The sequence below is a fragment of the Triplophysa rosa genome, linkage group LG22 (assembly GCF_024868665.1).
Source record: "Triplophysa rosa linkage group LG22, Trosa_1v2, whole genome shotgun sequence".
In the NCBI taxonomy this organism is placed as follows: Eukaryota; Metazoa; Chordata; class Actinopteri; order Cypriniformes; family Nemacheilidae; genus Triplophysa; species Triplophysa rosa.
In genome coordinates, this window is record NC_079911.1 from 14,131,664 (window position 1) to 14,159,321 (window position 27,658).

The 27,658-nt window shown below is 39.0% G+C and overlaps 1 protein-coding gene across 1 annotated transcript in view; it reads right to left on the minus strand.

Annotated features, from left to right (window-relative positions):
• The window catches only part of LOC130546439 (uncharacterized), a 50,720-nt gene extending 23,599 nt beyond the window's left edge, over positions 1 to 27,121 (minus strand). Inside the window, exons 1-4 of the mRNA XM_057321705.1 lie at positions 26,047 to 27,121; positions 25,882 to 25,953; positions 3,648 to 3,756; positions 1,671 to 1,807 (exon numbers count right to left, since the gene is read on the minus strand). Coding sequence (XP_057177688.1) covers positions 1,671 to 1,807; positions 3,648 to 3,734 — 224 coding nt within the window. The 5' untranslated portion in view covers positions 3,735 to 3,756; positions 25,882 to 25,953; positions 26,047 to 27,121. The remainder of the gene's footprint in view (positions 1 to 1,670; positions 1,808 to 3,647; positions 3,757 to 25,881; positions 25,954 to 26,046) is intronic.
• Positions 27,122 to 27,658: the final 537 nt, after the last annotated feature.

Sequence of the window (27,658 nt, forward strand, 5' to 3'; positions counted from 1 at the left end):
TGTTTTACATTTCTATAATAGACACCCAGCAGATGAGACGTGAGATGTAATATAAATTCCTTTTGGCAGCTACCTCACTTTCTAGCTTTTATGGTGCCAGTGTGCCCGAGTGTGAGGATCAGAAGTTATAAGTGATGCTTTCTTCAGCGCCTGTGGATAATTAGAGCATTTAAGAAGTGTCATGTAGGATGAAACCTGAAATCTAAAGGAATGGACTGCATGTGTGTGTGTTTTTGTGAGAAAGAGAGAGAGAAGGGTGGTGATAAGATATATACGGTGAGTGAGAAATTGAGTTTGTGCATATATGGCTAGAGGTGAGGAAAGTAGCTGCAAGTGCTGTGTGTGTGTGTGTGTGTGTGTGCGTGTGTGTGTGTGTGTGTGCGTGCGTGCGTGTGTGAGTGAGTGTGTATGTAGACCAAGTCTCTTTTTTCACACCGCCTGCAGGCCGCCCCCGGCTAGCTGCTCACATCAAAGGCAGTTTTCTCTCTCTGAGGAGCTGAGAGACTCTGCCCAAGGCTTGCCCAGGCCTTCACAGACCTGCCTCAGGGGTTAGTGCCAAACCACGGTCCTCTGCCACTTGCCACGGGACATTGCTAATCACAGCCAGCGCTGCGGCCAAGGCGAACGGGGCGCTTTTAGACGCGGGCAATAATACTACCGTATGCAAGCGGTTGGTGAACGGCCGTGCTGTAATCGGCTGGGAGGGACGGTTTGGGAATGAGGTTTTAAGTATTTAAAGTGTCAGTGTGCCATGTATTATTTACTTCATGAATAAAGGAGGAAAATATGACTTATGCAAGCGTGTTGCTATCCAAATCAGGCATCTGTGTCTGTACGCTTGTATTTAGATCAATATGTTATGAGGGTTTCATATAACTATAAATCTGCATTATTTATGCCTCATGGAACAATGCCAAACAGGTACCTACAATATATTCACTGCAAAAATAACTAGAACAAAAGAATCACATAAACACGCATAGTTATTATAGGGAGTTGACAGTGGATTATTTTGACTTTAGCATTTAGCAACCATCCAAAACACAATAAAAGCAGCATGCACAAAGCAGCATGCTTGCGGCCATTCAGAACACCCTAGCAACTGTATAGCAACATACAGAATATCCTGACAACCATCTGGCAGTGACCTAGCGACCACCCAAAGTACCCTAGGAGCCACATATAAACACCCAGGCAACCACCTAGAACACCAAACGTAGCATTGTGACGATTTTGCGTGGACTAGCAGAGCTTTCCTTCAAAAAATATGAAATTTTCATTTTAAAATGTAATTTGTGTATGAATATGGTTACCTGGTAATTTAAAGCACAGAAAACAAATGCAAAAACAAATGCTTAGAAAAAGTTAACCTTACTTTTGTAGTTGCTTTTGTAATAGTCGTTTTGTCGTGTTTTGCATGCAGTACAAATATCTAAAAAACTCTTAAATCAAGATACATTTACTTCAGAAACAATGTTACCTAAAATATCTACCTAAAAGTCTCTTCTTAAAACTTTCTGCCAATAGGGGCAAGAAAGACTTTCTTAATTTTTAATAGTTTAATTTAGATCACGTTGGGTCACATTGCCTGTCAAGTAAACATATCTTGATTTAAAAATATTTTACTTTTATTTTGCAGTAAGAAAATCTGCATTACGTCCGATATTCACCTGTAAACGGCTCGCTTGTCTGACTCCAGCTGGGCTTGGGGGTCAAGGGTCACGCTGACCGGTGTGGCCCCTGCTGCCGAGGCTGCAGAGATGTGGACATGCTGGGCCTTTGAGTTTTGCTGCGTAGTGCCTGTCATCTAAAAAACATAACATAAAGAATACATTTTGTACTGAATGATCTTATAGAATTATAGATTTGCTTTTCACTCAACATTTAGTCATTTACATTTAGTCATTTAGCAGACGCTTTTATCCAAAGTGACTTACAGATGAGGGAAACAGTGGAAGCAATTGGAACAACATAAGGACAACAAAAAGCATAAGTGCAATAAAAAAAACTGGTCTCATATAGCCTATCACAGTATACAGAGCTAAGTTTTTTTTTTGAAAGAGATATAAGTCAGAACTGATCAGTCAGGTGTTGACGGAAGAGATGTGTTTTCAGACGGTTCTTAAAGATGGCTACAGAATCTGCTGATCTTGTAGCAGCGGGCAGATCATTCCATAAATGTGGAACCGATCCCGAGAAGGTACGTGAGAGAGATTTTTTACCTTTTTGGGATGGCACCACAAGACGTCGTTCGTTTTCAGAGCGTAGGGATCAGGCGTGTATATAAGTCTGCATTAGCGAGTGAAGGTAAGGGGGTGCCAAATCAGTGGTGGTCATGTAGGAAAGGAGCAGAGTCTTGAATTTGGCAGGTGGTCTTGAACTCAACTCCTATTGAATTCTTCGCTATAATTGTAATTGTAAAAACACAGCTAATAAATCTTGACTGAGATAACAGAAGCTAAATGACATCAGTCTGGAGGACAACCCATTTTGGTTTTACATCCTCCACGTTGATGAGCCAAAGATGCTGATCAGCATCATCTTGCTCGCGTTCATGTTGTTGGTGGCTCCCAGCCAGGCACTGTTGTCTTATCGGATCTGGTTTATGAACGCTTGACTTCTGTGTTTTTTTATGGATTACGATGCTTTTGTCGCTACAAAAGCGGAAATGTGTGTATAGTAATCTGTTGTTATCCTTTCCACGAAGGAGGAAAAGAGGCAGACATCCAGATAAGTTCTCAAAAACTTGAGGCAAGAAGCTAGAAAGGAAACAATTTCTTTTCTTTTTTCTTGAATACATATTCAGGAAGTCATTGCCAATATGTCTGCAGTCTCTCTGTTGCCCATCTTAACAATGTAAGAATATGACTGCAGCATATGGTCTCATTAAATTTTGGAATCTAATTCGACGCAGACGACCCCTACAATTTCACGTAGGTCGTTTTCTGCAGGAAAACGTGATTTCTAGTCATCATATAAAATTGCAGTGGCTGAGGTGGACAGACGTGTTGTTTTTCATTCTAAACACAGACAGGAAGTTGTTTATGATGATGCTTTTTTCCTGCGTTTTCGTCTCGTGTGATGCGGCTTTGAAAGCAAACCCCACTCCCTCCCGCCCGCCACCAGACCAAAATGGTTTAAGAGAGGGAGCTGGAAGTCTTAATCCCAGCCTCAAATAGGAAATAAATTAGCTTCTTCACACTTAACTAGCTCTCATTTGCATGTCTCCTCCACCAGCACGCTGCTCTCCTCTCCCCAGTCTTTAATCCTCAGGGCGGAGGAATACAGCAGCTGGACGGGGGGGTGGTGTGGGGGGTGTTAAGGGGGGCTCTGGGACAAAGATGCTTCCTTGTGTGTCCCTCAAAATTAACCCAGCATGATAAACCTTGCATAAGACAACTGATTTGGATATATCTGTCTGATGGGCGCGTTTTGAAACACAACTGAACTAAATATCAAACCTCTTTATTATACACCTGCTGAGTTTTCCATTTGCTTGTATTTGGCGATCTTTTGCTTTGATGGTTTTAGGCACTTGTCAGGCAGGGAGACCAGCTGAACGACCGACTAAACACAATCCTTTGGTCTGACTAACTAAAGACTAACTGGACCAGCTAAGGTCCAACCAAGCAGTTGGATCAGCTCACCTGTTGGCTCTCCTGGTACGATGGTGGAGGGACGCTCTGTGTGGCCATCATGGTCAATGCTGGTGCTGGGGACACATGTTGCATCATGGGATAGCTTCACATGGAGACCCTGAAAAAATAAAAATGATTTTGAGTATTGGTTAGGGAGCTTATCATAGCAGATAAGCATCACATTTGAATAATGACAGTGAACATATTCAGGAAAAGTTTTGCATACAATTACAATTCAAGTTGACTTCATAAGTGGTCAAAACTTTACTTACTGTAACTTTACTGTCTGTTAAAAAAAAACGTAAGCCACAGTTATTGTGAAAATTATTTCAGGATTCACCACAAGGTGCTGCTGTACTTAAACTGATACAGAAACACAGACACACATTTACTTTTTACATTTAAAATTTAAATGAGGACATTCCATAGACTTCTATTGCTTTTATACACAGCAAGTTATAAAAACTATAACTTAACCCTAACCCACACTAACCCTAAAAAAACGTTCTGCATTTTAACAATTTAGAAAAAACGTAATTTACTATATTTAGTGGTTTTACAAATTTCCCTAGAATTCAAAACAGAAAGAACCGGCACTGTTTTCCTGCTTTTAGGAGCATAACTGATGACGTGTATGTATAGCCTACAGATAAATGCAACCAAAGATAATATAAAGCCTTTTGTAGTCTCAAATCTTGTATATATATAAAGCACTTTCCACTACAAAGTAGACCAAAGGGCTGTATAATAAAAATACAAAGGGCTGTCAAACGATTAATCGTGATTAATTACATCCAGAATAAATGTTTGTTTACATTACAATATATGTACAGTATGTGCAATGTGCATCTTAATTTTGTATTCATAAAAACATACATGCATATATTTAATAAAAATATAATATATATATATATATATATATATATATATATATATAATGTCTTGAACTGAATATAATTGTATTAAGATAATAACAATATAAGTTACATAGATTCATATGAAATATAATGTCAGTAAATGCTTTACACTAACCATGCAATAACTCTAAACCTGTAATATAAACAGTAAACAAACACGCTTGTAGTCTGGCTCTCAGGAAACAAATAAGCACACTGAGGTGAAGGCACATGATGAGTTAGTGCTTTTCAAAGGTAAACAACAACCTCAGCAGGCCAATCAGGGGCTCATTAGTTCTATTGTCATAAGAGTAAATGACACTGGGCATAGGAAGGATGGACTCGAGGGACAGTGCACTGTGGGAGGCCCTGCCTATAGATAATTGGTCCCACGTTACCACACAAGGACCCCTGGACCCCATTTGACAGTCAAGTTATATCAACGATAACGCAAATATTATTTTCTCTTTACCCTCCATGTTAACCTGTCTGTACCAATAATCTCACTACTGATTTAATGCATTCAATCATGTTTCATAATATTTTGTGAGGCACATTTTGAAAGTTGAATTAAAATCGAATTTACCTTTTGAGGTTTTAATTTGAATTAAATTGAAAGAGTGTATATTTATTATTTTAAATTGAAAAGGTGTATATTTATTTATCTATTTGATTGTATTTATTTATATTTAGAGTATATAAATATATTTGTTTCTTTTTTTTAAAAACAGAAATAAAAAGCCACTTTTGTGAGATGCTGTGCCTGCAAACTTGGGTTTTGTTGTTTCTTTTCATGTTGTGCATTATACCAAACCTATTACCATAAACATCTTTGAAAATGCAAACGTATTGTCTCTGCAGTATTGATTTTCCCATCTGAGTGCATTACAAAAAACAATTTACAACTGCAAACAAAAGCAGACGGCTGTATGCAGATAACTACCTGAAACTAAAATCACCAAGTTAGATTTATTCGCCATTCATTCCTAGAACCACAGACACTCAAAGCTTCAGCAATCTTCCGAATGACAGATTCAAACGGCTTGACCCCCCAGAAATAGACTTTAAACTGAGTTCCAGGCTGTCCGAAAATGAACCTGATAATTGTGATGAATACTAAGAATGCTAACAATCACATGTAATTACAGAGACGAAACTCTCAGAACGATCAGTACAATCACATCCTCAGTGTAAATGTGGGAGGGACCTCTGCTCCGTTCTTTAATTACACAAGACATAAATCACTCATTTAAAACATGACCCATAAAGTTCTTTCTAAGCTTTAGTAATAGTAATTTTCTCCCTTGAGAACTGCTTTTTAGCAACGTCTATCCTGGAAACAGTCTACAGTATAGCTTCACAGCCTGAGCACACAAAACACATGGTTTATAGATGCGTGAATGTGTTTTTAATGTAAATGTATCAAAGCAGCTCAATTATTCTGTAAATGACAGAAACCGAGGGGATTGTGGAAAAATCAAGGAGATGTTGCAGGACAGTTATACAGGACAGAATACAACAGAGGTGCCAAGTCTGTAAGACGTGAACAGGATCTGTAACCTTCTTTTCAGACAGCAGACAGACATTAGTGCGGCCGGGAAAACAGGAAAGATCATTTTTTTCCTGCAGCTCATCTTCAGGTTGGCTGCAGCGTGTGGAAAAGCGATCGAAGGGGGCCAAGACAAACCAAGCAGCTATTTTAAGGAGATCACACAGACACACATACACACACAAAGGGGTGTTATGGGTAATCATTATCATAAACACCATCAGAACCTCAGCACTCAAAACGTTTCATGTTGGGGTTCGTGGAAACGTGAGGAATTTTCCAAGCACAAATTAGATTCTGGCTTGGCATTGCATATTTTATGAAGCTCGTCCAAATCATACAAATTGAGAATGTTGTGTGTGTGTGCGTGTGATCTGTGTACTGATTACACACCGCGCTTGTGTTCCCGTTCCAAGTGCTATCAGCCGAAAGGCATCTTCACTGTTATCTCTCCTCATTTTAATTGCAAATTTTGCGAGCGAGTTGGTAATTAAATGGAAAATTGCACATTAATTGATGAGACTAAAGATAAAGCAATTCCAATTATTGCGCTGTATTTTAAGGAGTCCTCTCAAGTCTTCGTCCCTGGAGTGGCGTGATACCCAAAGCTACGGCATCGTGATAAAAAAAAAGCAAGCGCACCGTGTACACGCTAAAGCAGGGTAACGGCTCTATCCGTGAGCTGGTGTTTACGTGCCAACAAACAAGGACACACACATAGACTCATTCGCACACACATGCTTCATAATGAGCAAAGAAACCTCCGAAGTTGTTGGTGGGTCTAGGCGGGCCAAGGGTCTGTAGTACTGATTAAGCCTTCCGGCTTGCTCTTTTAAAACACATCATCACACCTTCTGACTTAACATGCCGAGTATTGATTTTAATGCATCGGTCGATACAAACACATCGAACTGTTCCTTGATATACAGTCGGAAACTTCTTCCCCTGTAGTGCACCGGAGCAGCTGTGTAAAGTAAAGTCCAGACATGCACTTTTAACTCTGTGTGCAGTAACTACAGTATTTCAAACAGTAGCCAATAGGTGAAACTGGTGAAAAAATATCCCAGGAAAAAGTTTAAATAGCATCGCTAAAATACTAGCATACTGCTCTGTCCTTTAGCAGCACACTTGAGAATAGGATAAAAAATTGGGGTTAGGAATTTTTAGATGACCCCTTACTGGAAGTTTTCATTTTCAGCGTGTAACATGTCACAGACCTTTTTGCAACGGACATTAATGTTATTGCAAGCTTGTTGAATTGTGTCTTATTACTTTTCTAAGTGTTCTGGCTTACAGTTTTTTCCTGGTAGATGACAAACAGGTGGAAAAAATCTGACAGTCATCTCAGAAAACAAAAATCTCAGAAAACAAAAGATCATATTCATAATCTTGGGCGTGAACCCTTTAGACCAGGGCCATTAAGCAAACATCCTAGTGATCACGCAATATCCTGCCACCATATATTGCACTAAAAACACATCAACAACCACATAGCAACACATTGAAAACCACCCACAACACTAGCACCGTAGAAGTGAATTGCAATATACAGTGGAGCTGATTGTCTCCTTGTACCATGAGCTCTTAATTACATCTTGCAGGAGAGCACCTCGGGAAATAGTAAGTAAAGAGGAATGTATTGAACATGTCTGGTGTGTGTCTGAAAAAAAGAATTCCTGGGACGGTAACCCTCTTCCCATCGATACTGCTCTAGCAGACCCCTCACACACAATCACATTGCTGTTTGATCACAGTGTTAATTAACACAAACACGTGGCGGAAACCCGGTACTGATGAAACTAATGGAGCAATGTCGAGGGCTTGTCAAGTAAAGACAAAGACTGCATCCCAATTCGCATACCTCTGCTACACACTGAAACAATGTACTACAGGTTCTTGAAATTAAAAACTCCAAGTTTATATATGAATTTGCAATTTTTCTACAAGTGAAATAGTGCACAGAGGGAATTTTAATTGCTCTTTCATAACTCAGGAGATTTGATGGGAGTTTCATTTAATGATCAAATAGTCCGAGATGTTTCTTCTAAAATTGCTTAGGAGAAATAAAAACAGAATCAAATGGGACAGTTGTTAAAATACTTTAAGAGTATAGAGCTGTAAAATATATGTAGACTAAATAGTTAAAATAAGCATCTCATCACATTTAACCAAATCCTGATTGAGTTCATACTGAAATCCTCAATAATATTACCTTTTGACTGCATGAGAATTATCTGAGATTTAGGAGACATTAACAAAAGTATACTCTCCTTTTACTATCATTGAGGTTCAGGAGAAATAATTGAGATATTAACAAGTATTTTTTCATATGGGTTGAAAGACGACCATCACTTTTTATGGGTAATATTAAAATTAATATTAGCACTTATGCAAACGAACATTGAAATTCACCAACATTTTGGCACACTATTTTTCACACTATTGTTTTAGGATGCTTTAAAAGTTTCTATGTTAAATAATCCCATTAAAAAAAAAACTTTTCTGGTAGCTGGGGAGTAAAAACAACGTTTTTTTCACATAAAATTTAATGTTTTATGGGTTTTTCTGGAAATGTTGTATTTTTATTTGCCTTTTTTTACCGTATTTCAAAAATATGTTAAGAATCTGTAAAAAAAAAGTTTCTGTAAAATGAACTGTGTAATATAGTGTAAATACTGTATTAGTACATATAGAACTCAAATTAGGACACATGCAGAGTGATGCTAAATTTAACCTCTACATTTTAAACAAATAAATCTGTTTCTCGTGGTTTTAAGCCAAAAAGTTGACACATCATTCTACCACAAAAAAACATTAACAAGTGGAATCTACCCGAACATCTGCAATTGCTATCAGCTCCAAACAAATGTCGGAGAGTTGCATGTACTGAATCGTTCCCTCTGAGACACGCATCCTTGTTCCAAAGGATCAAAGATACATGTGAGGGCAACGACTTCCTCTTAGTTAGAAACATCCTTTGTGGCCGGGCCACGGAGCGCTCGGCGTGTGAACTGGTGCCGAGTAAGAGCAGCAGGTTTTTTCCTCCATTAAACAAAAACAGGTGAGGTTGAAGGTACAGGAGGAAGTGCTTTGTGGTTTATAGACCCCATTCATCATCATCATCCATGGAGTCTCCCCCTGTGTCTCACAGCTAGCCCTTACATCTGGGATGAGAGTGTGCTTTAGATATGTTTACCAGGCAGGCTGGCAAAGCGAAGAATCAACTTCAGAATCAGACCTTCCGTTTTCCTTAATACTTCCAGCATTGAAAATAATGGTTAGGAATTTCACTAGTGTCGCTAAAAGGACACATGAAATCCTGCCCCACGCAATAATAGTTGTCTTTTCATGTTAATTGTTTATTGTTGATCTTCAAAGCGAGTGTGCACCGGTGCCAAAACACTATGTGAATGTGATTTTCCTGCCTCTTTTTCCATGTATCCTGTGCGGAAGTTTGTCAGTCATAGATGCTGCGGGGAACGCGATGAATAATTTGAAACAGTGTGCCTGTGTCACAAATGCCCAAATATCATGAATCTTAATGTCCTGAGTCAGGCCTTCTCCAAAGTGAATACATAAAACGGCCCACCTGAATTCATTTGCTACATTAGGGCCCTTTCCATGCAAGATTTGCAATGCATTCTAAGCGTGTGAGGGGGTGTTCTGAGAGAGGAACAGGACGATGGGTGTGAGGTTCGATTAATAAGAGGGGAAAAGAGCAGTATGTTGGAGCAGATCCCCTGTACAGGGACGGAAAAGCTCACGCCAGATTCTCAATCCACACACACACACATGCAAACATACAGTACACACAAGGGCGAAACACCTTCAGGCAACATGCTGCCTTTGCAACATCTTTTTGAATTTATACACACACAAACATAAAAACACAGCCTGGGAGACTCAACGGCCCAGTACTGCTCATTAACCTGTAGGAACTGCAGGCGGAGGATTCATCTGTGATATTCATCAGCTCAAATCTCTTTCTCGTAAAGATACAATGTACGTCTTTCCACTTGAAATATTACAGTATAAAAGGTATGTAATGATTTTATTGTATTTAACTACCATACCTATGGCATGGAGATTTCAAATAAAAAATAAAGTGAAATCAATTTAAACTAAACCAAACCAAATAAAAAATATTTTTAAATAAACTGAAATAGCCTATAATAGAATAAAATAAAAAAGTTGAAATAAAATAAAATACTATAAAATAAGTTGAAATGAAATAAATAAGTTGAAATACAATAGAATAAAACAGACAAGAATAATTTGAAATAAAAAATAAATCAAATCAAATTTAAAATGTTATATAATTCTGCAAAATAAATACATTGAAGTAGAACAGAACAGAGCAGAATAGAATAGAACAGAATAGGTTGAAATAAAATAAAATAAAAAATAACACCTGCCAGTATAGTTATAGCTACAGTTTTTAAATATTTTAGATAAATTATATATTTTAATTAAAATATTACTTATTATTTTCTAAAGAAAAAGCAGGTCAAGGCAAGCACATTCCTCGTTGTACAATTTATACATACTATGCAATTTGCTACACACCCTTGTCTGTTCAGACACATTCAGAGTCTACAAAGAGAATGATCACAATTCATCTATCTTCAATTTTGGCTGCCTTTGTGTTTATGCTAATGATTGTTTAGATACGGCAGATCTAGAAATAATTCCAAAGTGTCCTGCTTTTGAAAATTAGATTGAAGTCTACGCTGAAATGGGTGTTGCGGAAACTTACTGTGTGGTGAAATTTCGTAATTCCCAGTGGCCCGATGGTTCGCATGCAAATGCCCTCATTAGCATAGCTAAAAGCCTTTATTATAATTAGCATTTTCTCAATAGACGGCACTAGTACGGAAACAATGGAGCCTAAAATAATTTACCCGATTACAAATGCATTTTCTTTTAGAATTACAGACATGCGTCTAACTTCATGGCAAGATCTGGTTAACAATATGACGGCAGCTAAACAATCTATTGCTGATGATATGTAACTGCTTCCAGGATATCCTCTGGGTTATTTTCAATCCACTTCCTTGCAAGCGGCTGACATAAAAGAGAGCTGCGCTCGGCTCGCCACATAGTACACTTTTAACATAGTACAAGCTACGGGTAGGGGAGTTGAAGAGAATTCAATGCTGCTTGACACCATCCATTTAACATGATCACGCAGCAAAACTAAAAAGCACCAAAATCTTTATTGGAAAAGTTACAATAGGCATTAAATGAAGCTTTGGCTGTGTGTTTATGGTGTGTGTGTCACTACTTTGTTGCAATGGCACACAGCGCAATCGCATCTCGATGTTATTAACGCGCCCAAGAGCGAGCGTCTGGTTTCGCTGTTTACACACGTGATCACGTTTTCTCACCACGCTGATAAAAATCGGAATATTGAAGGTTGGAATTCCACCGGAATTGGAACTACTGAGCTCATAGAGAGAGAAGATAATCTTTAAGAGTTCGCTGTCAAATCGGTTTGGTCGCTCTCATGTTGAGCTGAGATACGGGTAAGGGGACAGTGTATGCGTTATCTTGCTCTCTGATCTATAGGGTTGTTAAAATAGATAGTTTCTAATCTTACTATGAGCCGGCCAGCTCTGCCACACGGCGAGGCTTTGGGTAGATGCCACAAAAACCACGGACCGGGCTGTGATAAATGTGTTGTTAGATCGGTGAAGCAGTCGGTGCTAATACAGCATTCTGTTTACGTGATCCTTCGATGGAATGATTTTTGAAAAGTGATTCTTGGACAGATGGAAATGGTATCCAGATTTTTATCACGTCTTTCATTCATTTCCACTTAGTTTCAGTTAATGGAAAATTACTAGTTATCCACAAGAATTTGCATTTGCATTGGTTGCTTTACATGTCAGTCAAATTGTCTGTCCCTATCTAGGACTCGAGAAGCCATTGAGCTCTAACAGGAAACCTTAAAATCTGTTCTTTAGTTCCATCGCCATAACAAATAAGGTGCTATGTGTAAAGCGAGACAGAGAGCGTGAGATGGCTTTGCCAGGAATGTGGCAGTAGGATTAGACTGAGGGCGATACGCATGCAGTGGATTCAAACCCATTCCTTCCCTAAAAAAAAAAACTTTAGGAACAAATGCTTATGTGTGTGTGTGTGCTCATAGAGAAAGCCACGGGGGGTTAATGAGAGGGGGGATTATCACACACATACAATCTCTGACTGCTCTGATTGTCAGCAGATTCCTAATGAAGAGTTTAGATTTCAAATGAGCACTGGAAGGAGACTCATCCGTGGGCACGTACGTTCAGACCAGTCGAGAGGCCCAGCGGGGAGGATTGAAAGACAGGTGCGTGTTGGACACTGATGAAACATATGGTTAAGTGGTTAGAGGCATAATCTATCAGCTCCAGTGATATTTCAACGTGTTTTACCATACAATGAGTTTACTGAGTGGAGTACAGCAGTTTACACCGAATGCCGGTCATGAGGGATGTGTAAGAGCGTGGTAAATACAAGCCACGGAGGTAATGTTAACCCAACAATATGTTGCCTTTGGCAGGGGGAGCTTAGAGGGAGAAGGTCAATAAGTCATGGTGGAGACTGAAATGTGCCTGTTTATCTGTCTGTCTGTGTATCTGTCTGTCTGTCTATCTATCTTATCTATTTATTTGTCCGTCTGTCTGTGTATCTGTCCGTCTGTCTGTGTGTCTGTCTGTCTGTCTATTTATCTGTCCGTCTGTCAGTGAATCTGTGTATCTGTCTGTCTGTCTATCTATCTGTCCGTCTGTCTGTGTATCTGTCTGTCTGTCTGTCTATCTATCTATGTATCTATCTATTTATCTGTCCGTCTGTCTGTCTATCTATCTATGTATCCATCTATTGATCTGTCCGTTGTCTGTCCGTCTGTCTGTCTGTCTGTCTATCTATTTATTTGTCCGTCTGTCTGTCTGTCTGTCTGTCTGTCTGTCTATCCATCCATCCATCCATCTATTTATTTGTCCGTCTGTCTGTGTATCTGTCCGTCTGTCTGTGTATCTGTCTGTGTGTCTGTCTGTCTGTCTATTTATCTATCCGTCTGTCAGTGAATCTGTGTATCTGTGTATCTGTCTGTCTGTCTGTCTGTCTGTCTGTCTGTCTGTCTGTCTGTCTGTCTATCTATCTATCTATCTATCTATCTATCTATCTATCTGTCCATCTGTCTGTCCGTCTGTCTGTCTGTCTGTGTGTCTGTCTGTCTGTCTGTGTGTCTGTCTGTCTGTCTGTCTGTCTGTCTATCTATCTATATCTACCTATGTATCTATCTATGTATCTATCTATCTATCTGTCCATCTGTCTGTGTATCTGTCTGTCTGTCTATCTATATATGTATCCATCTATTTATCTGTCCGTCTGTCTGTCTGTCAGTGAATCTGTGTATCTGTCTGTGTGTCTGTCTGTGTGTCTGTCTGTCTGTCTGTCTGTGTCTATCTATCTATCTATCTATCTATCTATCTATCTATCTATCTATCTATCTATCTGTCCGTCTGTCTGTGTATCTGTCTGTCTGTCTGTCTGTCTGTCTGTCTGTCTATCTATGTATCTATCTATCAGTCTGCCTGTCTGTTAGTCTATTCTAGAAGTAAGTTCTAGAAAGTTCCATAAACTGAACACTGTACAGTTAAGAACCTCCAAAACGTTCTATTGTGTGACTTTGACAAGAGTAAAGACTTCATGAAGAGCAGGTTTATTACAGTGAAACAATCCCTAAGTTTGAAACAGACACGTCCAGTTGTGCAAAAATGAGCGTGGTGGGATAATGAGGAGATGTTTGCTGCTCTTGGCCCCAACAGCTGATGTTTGTCTTTGCGTAGGGCTCGGAGCTACGCCGAATGGAATCCTTGGAAACTCCAAACAATCCAATATTAAATTTCCTCTGCAATGCCACAGGGAGAGAAAGAGAGACACAAGTGGGGGAAAGGAAGGCAGAGGGGATATGAGAGGAGTGCGAGAAAGTGAGACAGCGCAAGACAAAATACACTCACAGAGGGTGAGAAGATGAGACGTGGGGGGGTGCGGAGAAATCAACAGAACGAAGGAGAGAGCGAGAGAGAGACTAGTCATGGATAAAATGACAGGTTATTTTGAATGAAAAGTCTTTCTCTGGCCATTTCCAGAACTGAGCCAAGTTTCGAACCCACAGGTGCATCAACAAATGCGGAAGGCCGATGGCTTCTATCAGAGATAGTGTTACCATGAAAGCTTCCATGTGCGCCTCAGGGAGACAGACGCATTCCTCCGTGTATCTATAACATTTCAAATAACCCTCCGTCCAATTCCTGAATGTTTATTTTAGTAAAATGGCAGGATTGACCACCTAAAGGGGTAAATCAACAGAGCTGGTATGTTGTGATTAGGCCCCCAAGAAATCTGCGCACCCAGTACCCCACAGTACATTTGTGTCATTCACAAAATTCTACGAATCCTTTACCACTTGTGCATTAGTTTATTAAATATTACGACAAATTGAATTAGGCTTTCAGCTACCAATAACAATGCAGTACCTTCAGTATCCAAATAAGCGATAACTCCTTTCAAACCTCTACTTTGCTTCTACATGCGCCACATGGAGGTGTGTGCGTGACGCATATGTATGCGTACATGCCAAGTTCATAAAACACACAACGGTGGAACCCCGCGGTCTCGACGTCTGCCCTCTAACATACACACGGCGCTGCTACGCAGACGTGCCTCTCGACTTCTCCGCTCTCACTCCCTCTGGAGGTGCACGGAGAGGCCCCAGCCGGCCCCTGCGCTCTGCCCTGGCCATCTGGAGTACATTAGGGCTGGGGGATATTGGATCCCCCTGCCGTGGCCGGCTGGATGGGTGGCCCGGCCCGACGCGGCCCTTTTCAGCAGCCCGGCATGATTGATAGGAGGCCTCACTGACTGAATCCCGCTGCAGCCACCACACACTGTGACCAGAACACACACGCTACTACACGCAGGACCTCTAAAACCTACGACACGTGTATCTAAGGCTGTGACACACTGGCGCCCGAGGTCTTTGCTGTGAACAGGGAGATTTTAAAAGGAAGTATAAGGGTTTATGCCACCTGATTACATAACAACACTTCATAAAACAGGAACACATCTGAGTTATAAAATACAACAGATGTTGTCAATAAAATGCATGGAATTTTATCACACGCTATAAATCACAGTATAGGCTATGAAAGCAGGGATTATTCAGACAAATCATAATTTACGTCAGCGGAAAGGTGATCTTTAGTATATTACACTATGTATTTTATCTCTTGGCTATAATTACAAAAAATCAAATCATCTCTTTGAAGGACTTTACATTTATCCCTCACAGCTGTGCTTTCAGCTTGGAGCTGTAGTGTGAACTTTCTCTGCCGGTATCATTACCAAACATTGATTTTAAACAGGTTTTCCTGAACATCCAATGCTTTTATTACCTTAGAATTTCTATCTACATACACCGTGGGTCCCCTCACATGGAATTCGCCATGTTGTTTCTACAGTAGCCCTTAACACTCTACAGAGCGCGTTTCTTACATAACAAGTGAAAACGTGACGACATCTTAGTTTTGTTTCAGCCACCGTAGTGCTTTGTAAATGAGGGTCGTTTGTTGGATTTCGCAACCACACCGCTATCGCTAATTCTCATTCACTGGACCTTTAAAAATTGTTAATCATTTACTCACCCACATGTCATTCCAAACCTGTATGACTTTCTTTCTTCTGCAGAACACAATAGAAGATATTCTGAAGATTGTTGGTAACCAAACAACATTGGCCCCCACTGACGACCGACACAAAACAACGGAGACATTTCTCAAAATATATACTTTTGTGCTCCACAGAAGAAAGAGTCATATACAGGTTTTGAATGTAATGGGGGTGAAGCCGGCTTTTCGGCTTTTAGGATGAATAAATGATGGGAGAATTTTTATTTCTTAGTGAACTATCCCTATGAACAACCCAGGATGGCTTCACTTTTTCTCTGTTAATTGGTCTCTATGACCAATACTTGTATAATCTGTAAAGCAACATCACAAACTTTATAAAACTTCCAAAGAACCACACAGCTAACTTAATAACACTTATCAGGGAAAAAGTGTATTCATAAAAGGGTTGTTTAACTCAAACTTTTGTTTTACAAGTGATGTGGAAAAAAGATTAGAACAAGATAATGTAAACGAACTACGCTCGACTAATTACCCAAGATAAAAAACATATCATTAAAGCTGCCTGTTCCAAAAATACATAAGACATTTTTCAGTGAGCAAGTTAAAGAAAGCTTCGCCCACAAAGTTGGCTAATAAATTGCTTTGTATAAGTGTGCGATGGAATGATGCATACCTGCGCTGCACCCACCGCAGGTTAATCCCTGTCTCGCAAACGGAAAAAAAGAGAGAAAATTAGTACACGTGGCGGTGAAGAGACGAGGAATTTAAAAAAAAAAAAGAAACAGGCGACATTTCAAGTAAATGGCATCCAAAACCCACTCCAATTATCTTTGGCAGCCATGGCAGTGAGGCTGACTTAATTAAAGTGAGAGGAAAAGGAAGGGGGGGTGGAGTGATTGAGGGGGCAGACGAGTATATCAGCGCCAAGCACAAAGCCGGCACCGTCGCAGTCCACCACTCTTTCTCTTTTCAATTTCACTTCAAAGGAGCAAGGCAAGAAATCATAAAAAAGGGACGACTGAAACGTTTCTGAGCAATATAATTGCGCTATTCATATCCGTTTTTTTATCGACATTCAGATAGGACAAAAAATACATAAAAAGAGAAAAAAAAAAGATTTTACTCGCCGCTAAATCCCCAATAATCCTCTTGTGCTTTTCCAAGTCTGCCTTCGACATTGACCTTTTCGCAGGAAGCCTGTTGCCATGGAAACTCTTGCTGCGCTCCCCCCAACGCATGCATCATTCTGTACATATTTCCGTCATCCTTATGACAGAAAACTGGAAATGGTTGTTTAAGCGTAAACATACCTTGTTTTGCTCCCTGAACTCTTGTCTACAATTTTTATCAAATTAATATTCATGTAGACTTGAAGATAAGCATGCTGAATTTTGCGCACTCGGTTAACAAAGCACGGAAACTTACATGTGACATTTACATCATTAGTAGTAACTTTTATTAGCGTGAATATTAATATACAAACATTTGCTGTTGATCTAATGTCAGTTTGAAGTTTCTCTGGCATGGTTGACCTAGCTAGCGTGAAATCTAGTGCATCTTTTCATTAGTTCATCAACACTTCATCAGTGGCTCATGTAAATCTTGAGAGTATATAATATATGACAATGCCAAACAGGAGGCAGCTGGTCGCTCAGGGCCGTCCAGAAGGACTGTGGGTGGCAGATTTATAAATTCAGCTATAATGTGTGACTTCGAAAATAAACTGCCTTTACAGAGGACAATGGTTGTTTCATAACTGCAAGTTGATGAAAAAGAGGAGAGATGCTGTGAATTCAATAGTTTGTTTTCTGATGGTGTGTAGACGAATATTAGGAGGTCAGTGGGGACCAAACTGAGAGATCACACAATTTGGGATTTAACCTGGAAATACATTGAAAGTTTTGGGGATTTTAATATTTTGTAATTAAGAAACATTATGATGTGAAATGAAAAAGAAATATTTAGGATTTGGCACTGTGAGGTCATAGTAACTACAAAAGTACAAAAGATGCTTTTTTAACATTCGCAGATGATGTTAGGATAACATAAATCTTTTTTTTTCAGTCCAGCTCAAGTAAAAAAAACGTTTTGTTGATTTTTCAGTTACATTTTTCACTCCATTTGTTCTGATAATAAAATTTGCAATAAAAATGCAGTAGGCTTTTAGGCTTTTAGGACCCCACTGTATAAATATATATTTTTTATTTTTCTTATTTATTTATTAAAATGTAATTCTTCTTCCTCAACAGTACATGGATGTGACATCACACTAATATATTTCTATAAAAAGTGATTTGTGTGTTACTGAAATGAGCATTGTAGGATTTGTGTCTGTTTGCTGCTTAGGGATAATTTTTTGTATTGAAGCTTTGGATTTGAAACGATGTTTTCGGGCTCAGAGCGGCTCTGCGGGCTAGACTGCTGTGGGCTGGAGCTGGAGCCGGGAGATAAGACCGACTCCAGCCGTCTTGCTTTAGGGGACGGTGAAGAAGGAGCCTGTTAACTTGACAACTGCGGTCTAACATTAAATGCTGCGGCTGTTAATTAAAGGAATAGCTCACCCAAAAAATGAAGTTCTTTCGTTGTTTCTCATCCTCATGTTTCAAACCATATGATGTTAGTTTTATGAGAAACTAAAGGAGATATTTCTTTTTTAATCTTAATGCAGCCAATGAGTGCTCATAGTGACCACAGGTGTCAAAAAGGATAAAAACAAAGTATTAAAACAGTAGAATATCTGATTTGTGAGCTGAATTTCATTACCAAAGTGTGTGAAAGACTTGCATTTACAGAAAATCTTGGTTAATTCACCTGAAAACAATTTGGCAACAACTGATGTTGATGCAGCAGTTTTGAACAAAAACTTAGGCATAAATCAATTTAACTGAACCTAAACTGTGGTCTTCTGGCTTCTTAAATAAACCTTGGCTTTACTTCAGACTTAAAATACAGCAAACAAGTCAATCTACAGCTGTAATATTTGCATTGTGTTTTGTGTCCTTTTTGAAGCTTTACGAAAAAGGATACTACATGTATGAACTGTGCATTGCAAGAGCAGCCCAAAATATTTTACAAACATTTCTACTTTTGTGTCCTACAAAAAACTTTCCTTTAACTTATACATCTTTGACTCACTCATTTCAACGTCCTGTAGTCTCATGTGTCATTCCTTTATATTCCAAATAAATAATTGTCTCTATTATTTCATTCTCATCTCTGTTTATCCACCCCCTCATCCTCTCTCGTTTCTCTGTCTCACCCCTTTTCCCTGCTCCTTTTCCCAGTCTAGGTGTAGAACATTCCGGTGTGTTGAGCTCAGAGCACAACGTTTGGCTCTCAGAGGCAAGATTGTTCTTGCCACACAGGCCCAAAGCCCGTTGCCACGGATACCGCCATACCACAGATCTGACCCTGGAGAATTGAGCTGCTCACCCTCAGCAGGAGCCACTGGCAGCTGCAACACAGCTGTTAGCACCGAGACAGGGTTACTCACTCACCCTCACTTTCTCTCTGACTCGCCCGTTTATTCAGTCAGTATTTCCTTATCGCTACTTACAAAAACATGACTGATTGCTCAGTTTCACTTTACATTAACACAAGGCCTCGCTATTTCTTGATTAAGTCAACATGAAAGCAAAGTTGACCCTATTTACCTACTGTGAATGATTGATTAGTGTATATTATTTTAAAAGTATTTTATTCAAAGGTAATTTGCCTCTAAAAAAACTTTTGGTTATGCTGATGTAACCAAGGCTGCGTGGGCAGCCAATGGCAATATTTACTGATATCATTACGTACTGTAAATAGCGGTCTATAATATTATTATAAAAAATAATATTATTTTGGAATAATGACCTGCTGACACTACAATATCCCCTGTATAGTATACACAATCCAATAATAATATGAAATAGAAAAATAAAGTCCACACTGTAAAGATATAAAAAATGAAAATTGTGTCATTGTGTCAACCTCATGTGGTCTATCCTCCATTGAATCCAGGAACAGCCTCAGTCACCATTTACTTTCATTGTATGAAAAGAAATTTCATTTTTGGACGTCCTATCCCTTTAAAAGCCTTGCAAAAATAATCTTTGTCCTTCATTCGCTCTCTGCCTCACTCATTCATTTGCTCCTTTGCCAGACTCTCTCATTCCTCATTCACTCTCACTTTCTCCCTAAAAATGTCCTGCCAACTATCTCAAAAAGTAGAGCGGTGACTCAAATCTCCCATTCATATCAATCATGAACGTGACTTGATCCATACCATGATCCATTTAACCGTCATTTTCCAACATTGGAATCAAAACAGATGTTCCCCTCAAAAATCTAAAATTACAGTAAATAAATAAAGAAACACAGGAGAAAGATAAAAACAGAGACCTATTTTTCGCATTGCCAGAGCCTATCCGGTGTCATATTGTGGTTAGATGTTATGGCTGGAAGCTATGATTTTTATCTAATCAGGGTATAGATTTTCCTCTCTTTTCCACCTCTGAGATAACCCGATTACACAGTAACACTGTCTCTGAATCAGTTTAGCTGAAGCCCTGTGGTTGAGCACACACATCTATGATGTGGTGACAGGTAGATGTTTAAATTTAACATCAGACAAATAAGCTAAGTATAGTTTGTTTCAACTGTAGAATATTACTTGCTCTAAAAAGATGAAGACGATATAAGAATGAGAATAAGAAAATACAATTAGAGTACATGTTTTTGTATTATTATCCTATGACGTCCCCAGGACAACATTTCTATTGACCAATCATTGCCCTCTAATTTTAGTTAAGAGTTATGCATTTTTTCTTTTGTTTCCCAGTAAATGTCTCTAAACATTCTTTAAAAACAGCACATATTGCATATATTAAAGGGATATACGTTTGGTAACCGAACGACGGCGGTACTTATGGACACAAAACCAATGCAAGTCAATGGGTATCGCCGTTGTTTGGTTACAAACATTCTTCAAAATATCTTCTTTTGTTTTCTGCAAAAGAAAGAATGTCATGCAGGTTTGAAACGACAAGAGGGTGAGTAAATGATGACAGAATTTTCCTTTTTGGGTGATAAGTTGATGTTTTGAACAAGAATCTAACCAAATTTACCAAAAAAATACAGATACAAAAAACGATGTAAATTTTATGAATTAAAAATTGAAAATTATAAATACTCAGATTTCATAATAATATTTAATCTCACTGGGGTGAAAATTTCTAAGAAGAAGCTGTAGACCAACTTATGATAAACCCTAGCATGAAAAAATAACAAGGTCTGCGCATCTTGAGGAGTTTAAAAACAGCATCTGCTCCTAGTAAACATGTTGTACACCCTGAGAGCATCAACAGAACACTGCATTTGTTTTTTAAGCAGAACAGCATGGCAAAAGACAGTTAAGTCACCCACAAAGGAACCGTTTCATCCACGTCAGGTTGTTTCTCAAAAGTGTGAAAAGCTCTCAAAAATCTTACAAGCTCTGTTTATGCATTTATTTATTTCTCTCTCTCCGTCAAACATGCACAAACATACACCAGATGGAATGAGTAAGAGAAATTTTGAAACTAAACCACACTTGTGCTTTGTGGGTTAGATTTAAATAAACAATGTATTTTGACTCAGTTTAAAGAAAGCATCTACACGCATAACATCAACGCAATTCAATCTGTTTAACGTCTATCCAGCATAATTCATTCAGACAGAAATTATGTTTGCATCATTTATCACCACTGAACTACATTCGAACAACCGACTTAATAAACAATTATTTTCAGATTAAAGTCAACCAAGTGCCTTTATAAAGGATAAAGTACTGTATATGGAAACATTATCATAAAACCTCTCATCTTCTCAAGCATGTCAACAATTGGTTACATGAGTGTCGATATTTGCTTAGCCGAGTGTGTACATGTGCACATGTCATTATATATGCATCTAGGCCTATAATAAAGCAATAAGCCCCAAGAAGCAGTGGGTTACAGTGCATTTTATAACAGCTACGGGGTTTTAGGCACTCCGCTTCGCATCGTGCCACAACGCCCTTAGCTGTTATAAAATGCACTGTAACCCACTGCTTCGCGGGGCTTATTGCTTTTATAAAACGGTTATTCCATATGCTTAGCAAGGTTTCATAAAATAAAGTAAATAAAATGATATTTAGGCTATATGGTGCGGTCAGCCGTTATATATTGAGGTATTTTATAACGGCTTAGAACTCCGCTCAGCCAATCAGAATCAACGACCAGAACTGACCGTTTTATAATGTAATATAATCTCTCTACTAACTCATCAAAAAGGCATGTAAAAGCACAACAAACTGTGATTGGTCACTTTACATGTCAGTCAGACGGGGCGGTTCTTAGCTCAGGTTAAGCTGTAAAAAGCACCGGGCCTTTTTCAGCATATAAACTTTGGATAACATAATAAATGATTTCCTACTAAAACTGTAAAAATACATAGAGGTTTAAGTTAGATTTAAGGGATAGAAAGTATAAATAGAATTAAATATTATTAGCTTTGTATTAAAGTCAGTGGAGAATCCCCGTGACAGAAAAGCAGACGAATGGCTGCACATTCTTGTTCGACACAAATTAAGACAAGCAGCAACGGAGGAAAACGTCTATAAAACTCTCTCAGCCTCTTCTCCTCCATCTGTTTTGTTTTCTTTCCATCTCTCCTTTTTGATGAGCTGGGTCTTCAGTCCCCCCAATAAAATCCCATTAGCTCTTAATGAAGTCGAGCTAGCTGCCTCGCGCCTTCACCTCATTTAGCACAATTGTCTGGCAGCCATTAGCACGGAGGCAATTACAGCCGAACGGCGAGAGTAATTGGAAATGCCGACAGGGACCCCAAGAAAACGGGAATAAATAAAAAAATATTCAACCTAATAAGCCTCAGTTGAGTTGGTGGGGGCTGCTAGGCTAAATCAACATAATGCTAATCGAGGCTGATGAGGAAGAGACTCGGGGTGAAGGCCAGGGGTGCTGGAGATGATGATGATGGCAATGATGATGCTGGTAATGATGAGGTTGGGGTTGTTATAGAAAGAGCAAAAGGAATCATACTAATCAACCGCTCAATGACACACGGTATTGTTAATACCTTTGTAAACCGACGGCGTGAGAATAAAAACATGAATCAAAATGTTAAGCAAACCAATCTAATCCCAATGGAGAAGATCAGGTTTCACTCGGAAATATGTCACATTATTGTTAGATGCATTTCAAATGGTGTTTATTGCAGCGCAAACTTGATAGTTTCAATAACAAATATAAATAAACAAATAATAATAACAACGATATTTCGATAATAATAATAATTAATATTCATATACATTTAGCCCCGGTTTCACAGACAAGGCTTAAAACTAATCCCAGACTAAAATGAACTGAAACTGAACTGAAAATAACTTGCCCTGACATATCTTAAAATACGTCAATGTCATTGTTTTGTTTCAAGATGCACATCAGTAATGTTTTTTTCTACGGCATTTAAATAAAAGTGACTTAAATAGCCTAAATTAACTAAGGCATAGTCCTGGTTTAGGCTAAGCCTTGTCTGTGAAACCGGACCTATATGTTTCAATAAAAGTTTAAATTTAATGTTACATGTTAGTATTCTTGATGTGTTGATACATTCTCTAAAGTTTTGCCTGATTTAGGATCAAACTGCAGGTTGATTTAACTCGATGAACCTTTAAACCATGCTGGAAATAGATTTTAAAGACATTTGCATTTGTAACACATTTCGTGTCCGCTATGTGTTTCAACAGTTGTTTTAAAAACAAAGCGACGGTTACATTCCATGCAAAGAGAGTCAGTGCAGAATAGTGAATAGCCACATGGTGAACTTGTTGTTTGTGGCTCGCTGGTGCCAGATGCCAGGACATCTCCCCTGATTCCTCACCCTACTTACACACATCAAACTGGGCAACTGGTGGGAGAAACCTGATCAAGGGGGTAAAATCAGAGGGCACCTTTCACAAGAACTGGGCAGACCGCCCAACAGTCCACAGGAGGGGACGAAAAACAAGGTCTGGTTAGAATGGCGTGTATGTATGTGCGTGAAGGCGTCTTGGCACTGGCTTTCCAATGTCGGCACGGGAAACAGAAGGTCGAGTCCCACAATAGTCTCCCGGGGGGCATCCACAATACCAGCTCAATGACCGCAGTCAACAATACTCTCAAGGCCTTTTATTCAGAGGGTTCAACGGGGCAGACACACCCAGCGGCACTTTCCTACACAACACGCAAGGCGGACACGCACATGAGAGCACATACATATTCATACACCCTGATATAAATGACAATATCGTACAATGAAAGAAGCTTAGATCTCTCCGGATATGGTGCTTAAATTACACACGTCACCTTTAAGATTCGCTATTACATATAAGTCAATGCACTTCAGCGAAGGTGTAAGATGAGAGCTGAAGAATCAGTATTGATCATTTGATGAGGAGCAAAGGTGAGAAATTAACTGAAGGATGGCGAGTGCACCAAAGAAGACACAGACTCCTTCCGTTTCTCTCGCGCTCCGCTTTCTCTCCGAAAAATGTTTATTTGTCTATAAAGATCTACAAACAATCACTTCTCTCGACAGGAGAGAGAGGTTTCCAGTCAGGAGGAGATTTAATTAGGGAAATCTCATTAGGTTTAACAAAATTAAGCGTAAAACAATCCACGGCGGGGCTCCGGGAGCGAGACGGGGAGAGAGAGAGAGAACTGAGAAGTTGGGGTTATGAGCGATTAGAGTCGGGAGGATATTGAGATAGTCACTTCCATGCTGCTGTGGGGGAAAATGGCTCTGGATACCCAGCTGTTTTCACACTCAATTAAAGAGACTTGCCTGGCTTTTACTCCCTCTGAAAATCAAAGAGTTAACCCGTCTGCATATTGCCATCACCCCACGCACACACTTAGGCACACACAGATGTCTCCCCCGTACCCGCCCTCTCTCACTCATCCACGACGTAATACCACCCTGAGCCCACGAACCATTAAAAACGCCAAATTGTGTTTTCAAACAAATTTGCACTCTATAAGGATATAGCAAAAAAAGAGCCATTAAAGAGAGAAAACAAATTCTTAAACAACACAGCTGGGGTGATCGCAGGCGAACAGCGACAGACAAAAAACCAGGAAGAAGGAAGAATTCCAGGAGATAGATATCATTACAGGTTTAAGAAATGACAGGTTTTGTATATTGTATTGCGAATTGCATACGCTATTAATGCTACAAAACAGAATTATTATGACAGACAGTATGCAAGGCTACAAAAGCTTTTTTGTGCATTCGCAAAAATGACATCAGTTTAGTTTCAAACTGAGAATGAAAATAGAAAAGTTCAGTCACAAGAGTGGCTCTGTTACAAAACTTAATGAGCTGACTTGCTGTCGACATAGACAGCATCTTAAAGGAAATCCAACCTCATAAGTAACAAATTTGCTATAGCAAAGTATACAAAAACGTGCTTAATTGATCTTATTTCATTCATTTGTATGAAAAAGAGAGAAAATTTCTCCACACTATTTAACCTTGCAGATAAAAAATATAATTAATTATCATTAACAATATTTTGATTCCATGACCTTGATAATTTTTTTAATATTTCATTTAAATATTTAAATTAGGGCCGTCAAACGATTAATCGCGATTAATCGCATCCAGAATAAAAGTTCGTGTTTACATAATATCTGTCTGTGTACTGTGCATTTTAATTTTGTATTTATAAAAACATACACATACTGTACATGCATACATTTAAGAAAAATATCAAATGTAAAAAGTAATAAACGTTTATATGTAATTTAAATTATTGACAAATATAAATAAATACATGTAAATACTATCTAAGAATATATACATGTATGTGTTTATAAATACAAAATTAATATGCACAGACATATATTATGTAAACACAAACTTTTATTCTGGATGCGATTTATCGTTTAACAGCCGTAATTTAAATCGTTTTTTTCTGTCCCACTTGTTCGGTTACAAAAATATAGGCAGCATCCTATGATGACTAAAAATGCTGCCTATGTAGTCAGCTCACTACGGTTTAAAGGCAGCCCACGTGTTTACGCAGGAACATCGAAGGTGTTGATTCAGGAACTTACAGTTTGCTTGTTCTCAGCATCAGAGCATCTGATGTTGGTGTGGGTCTCCTGGTGCACAGCCCTCCAGACAGTCTACAACACAAGAGAAACCTTTTAAGTTGCTTTAAAGTCAGATCTAATGACTGCAGCACTGGGCTAATAACCCGGCATCATTACTTTACTTACAACAGACTTGTAAATGGGCAGAAATGTTGATTTAGGTTTAAGCAGTGCATGCTTTTGAGAACAAGGAAAGCTCAGAGCAATCTTTTATTTACACTGCGTGATACCAGTGGGCCTGCTGACCCCACAATTTGAAAAGTAATTCGATAGTGCATGTGACGATATACGTATGTGTGGACCCTGCTGCTCGGGCCTTATGTGTGTGTGTGCGAGCTTGGGTAGGTGGGCAAACAAAGTCTGCCAGCCCCCCACGCGCCACCATCGCCTAAGAACGGTTGGTAGGTTTGTGCGAAAGCTTTCTCGGGTTTCCTCCATATTACAAAGAAAACATTTTAGGGTTCTGTAATCCCTCCAGCAGCCCCTCTAAACCCCAAAGCCCTCAACGGCTATACGGTCTACAATGCGCCCCCCACCATTCCACCCCCACGAGACAAGGTCTGCTTTCCTGTTGACGTCAAAGTGAATTAGAGCAAGGAGAGCACTGCAGCTCCCCCCGGGGTGCTGGAGGGCTAATCATGCTGTTCCTCACCAGCCTCAGAGGAGGCATTAGCCTTTCTGTTTCACAAGACCACCGCAAATACACACACAGCCCTTACACAGTCTCTGCGCACACAACCACATGCAAACCAACAGATCATTTACAAAAAAACACACTGGTTAATAGGACCCCCGTAAACGTGCACGACTCAAAGATGAAGTGCAGATTTGTGGGTTGCCCTCTCCCTAACTTCATCCAAACACACAGCGACAGTTGAACTTCAGGGTAAACCCCATTCCTGAATACACAGAGCGCCTCTATGAAACACCTAATCCCAACCTCTCGGTGTCGACCTCCTGCACTCCCTCCATCCGCTGTGAATAATGATACAGTGGAAAAACCTAACACTTTATGACTGACCCAAATAACAAAATGTTTAATGGATTATAACTGTATCTGTACATCATGTGGTGGAGAATGTCTGGGAATGTCAAGGTCATGGGTTTGAATCCCAGGAAACAAACACAAGCTATAGATTAAACGTAAAGGGATGAGCAAATAGGATTTTTTTTTGGCAGACACCGGCACCAAACCGTTATTCATAGAAATGTATCACAGTTTTGAGCATGTTCAAGAAAACTATCCATTATGCTACACTACCAAGTGATTTTTAAGAAACATGGATTGGATCGATTTGACATTGAATGGGTCATTAAATGATAAACTATATTTTGTACAGATTTATTTAATTATTTTACCCAGAGAAAAATGTTGGATTATGCTACATTTATACAATTTAGTTAATTAATAAGCTATTGATTGTGATATCAGCCATATTCATTTTATAGCCAATATTCCAAAGTTTTAACTGATAAAAAGTTGGCCAGTAAATATAAGCATTTCTACCTTAAATACACTTATAATTGCTTTGGATAAAAGCATCTGCAAATGCATAAACATAAATGATTAGTTGGTGGGTTAGTAAAATAACTAGCTGTCACATTCATCTGATTCAATCAGACATGTTTCTTATTAAATCTATGTTAACATAATACACATTTGCGTGTTTAATAACAGCTGGATGGTGCAATAGAGTCAAATATCAACTTTCTTATAAATAGAAAGATGGCAAACGGC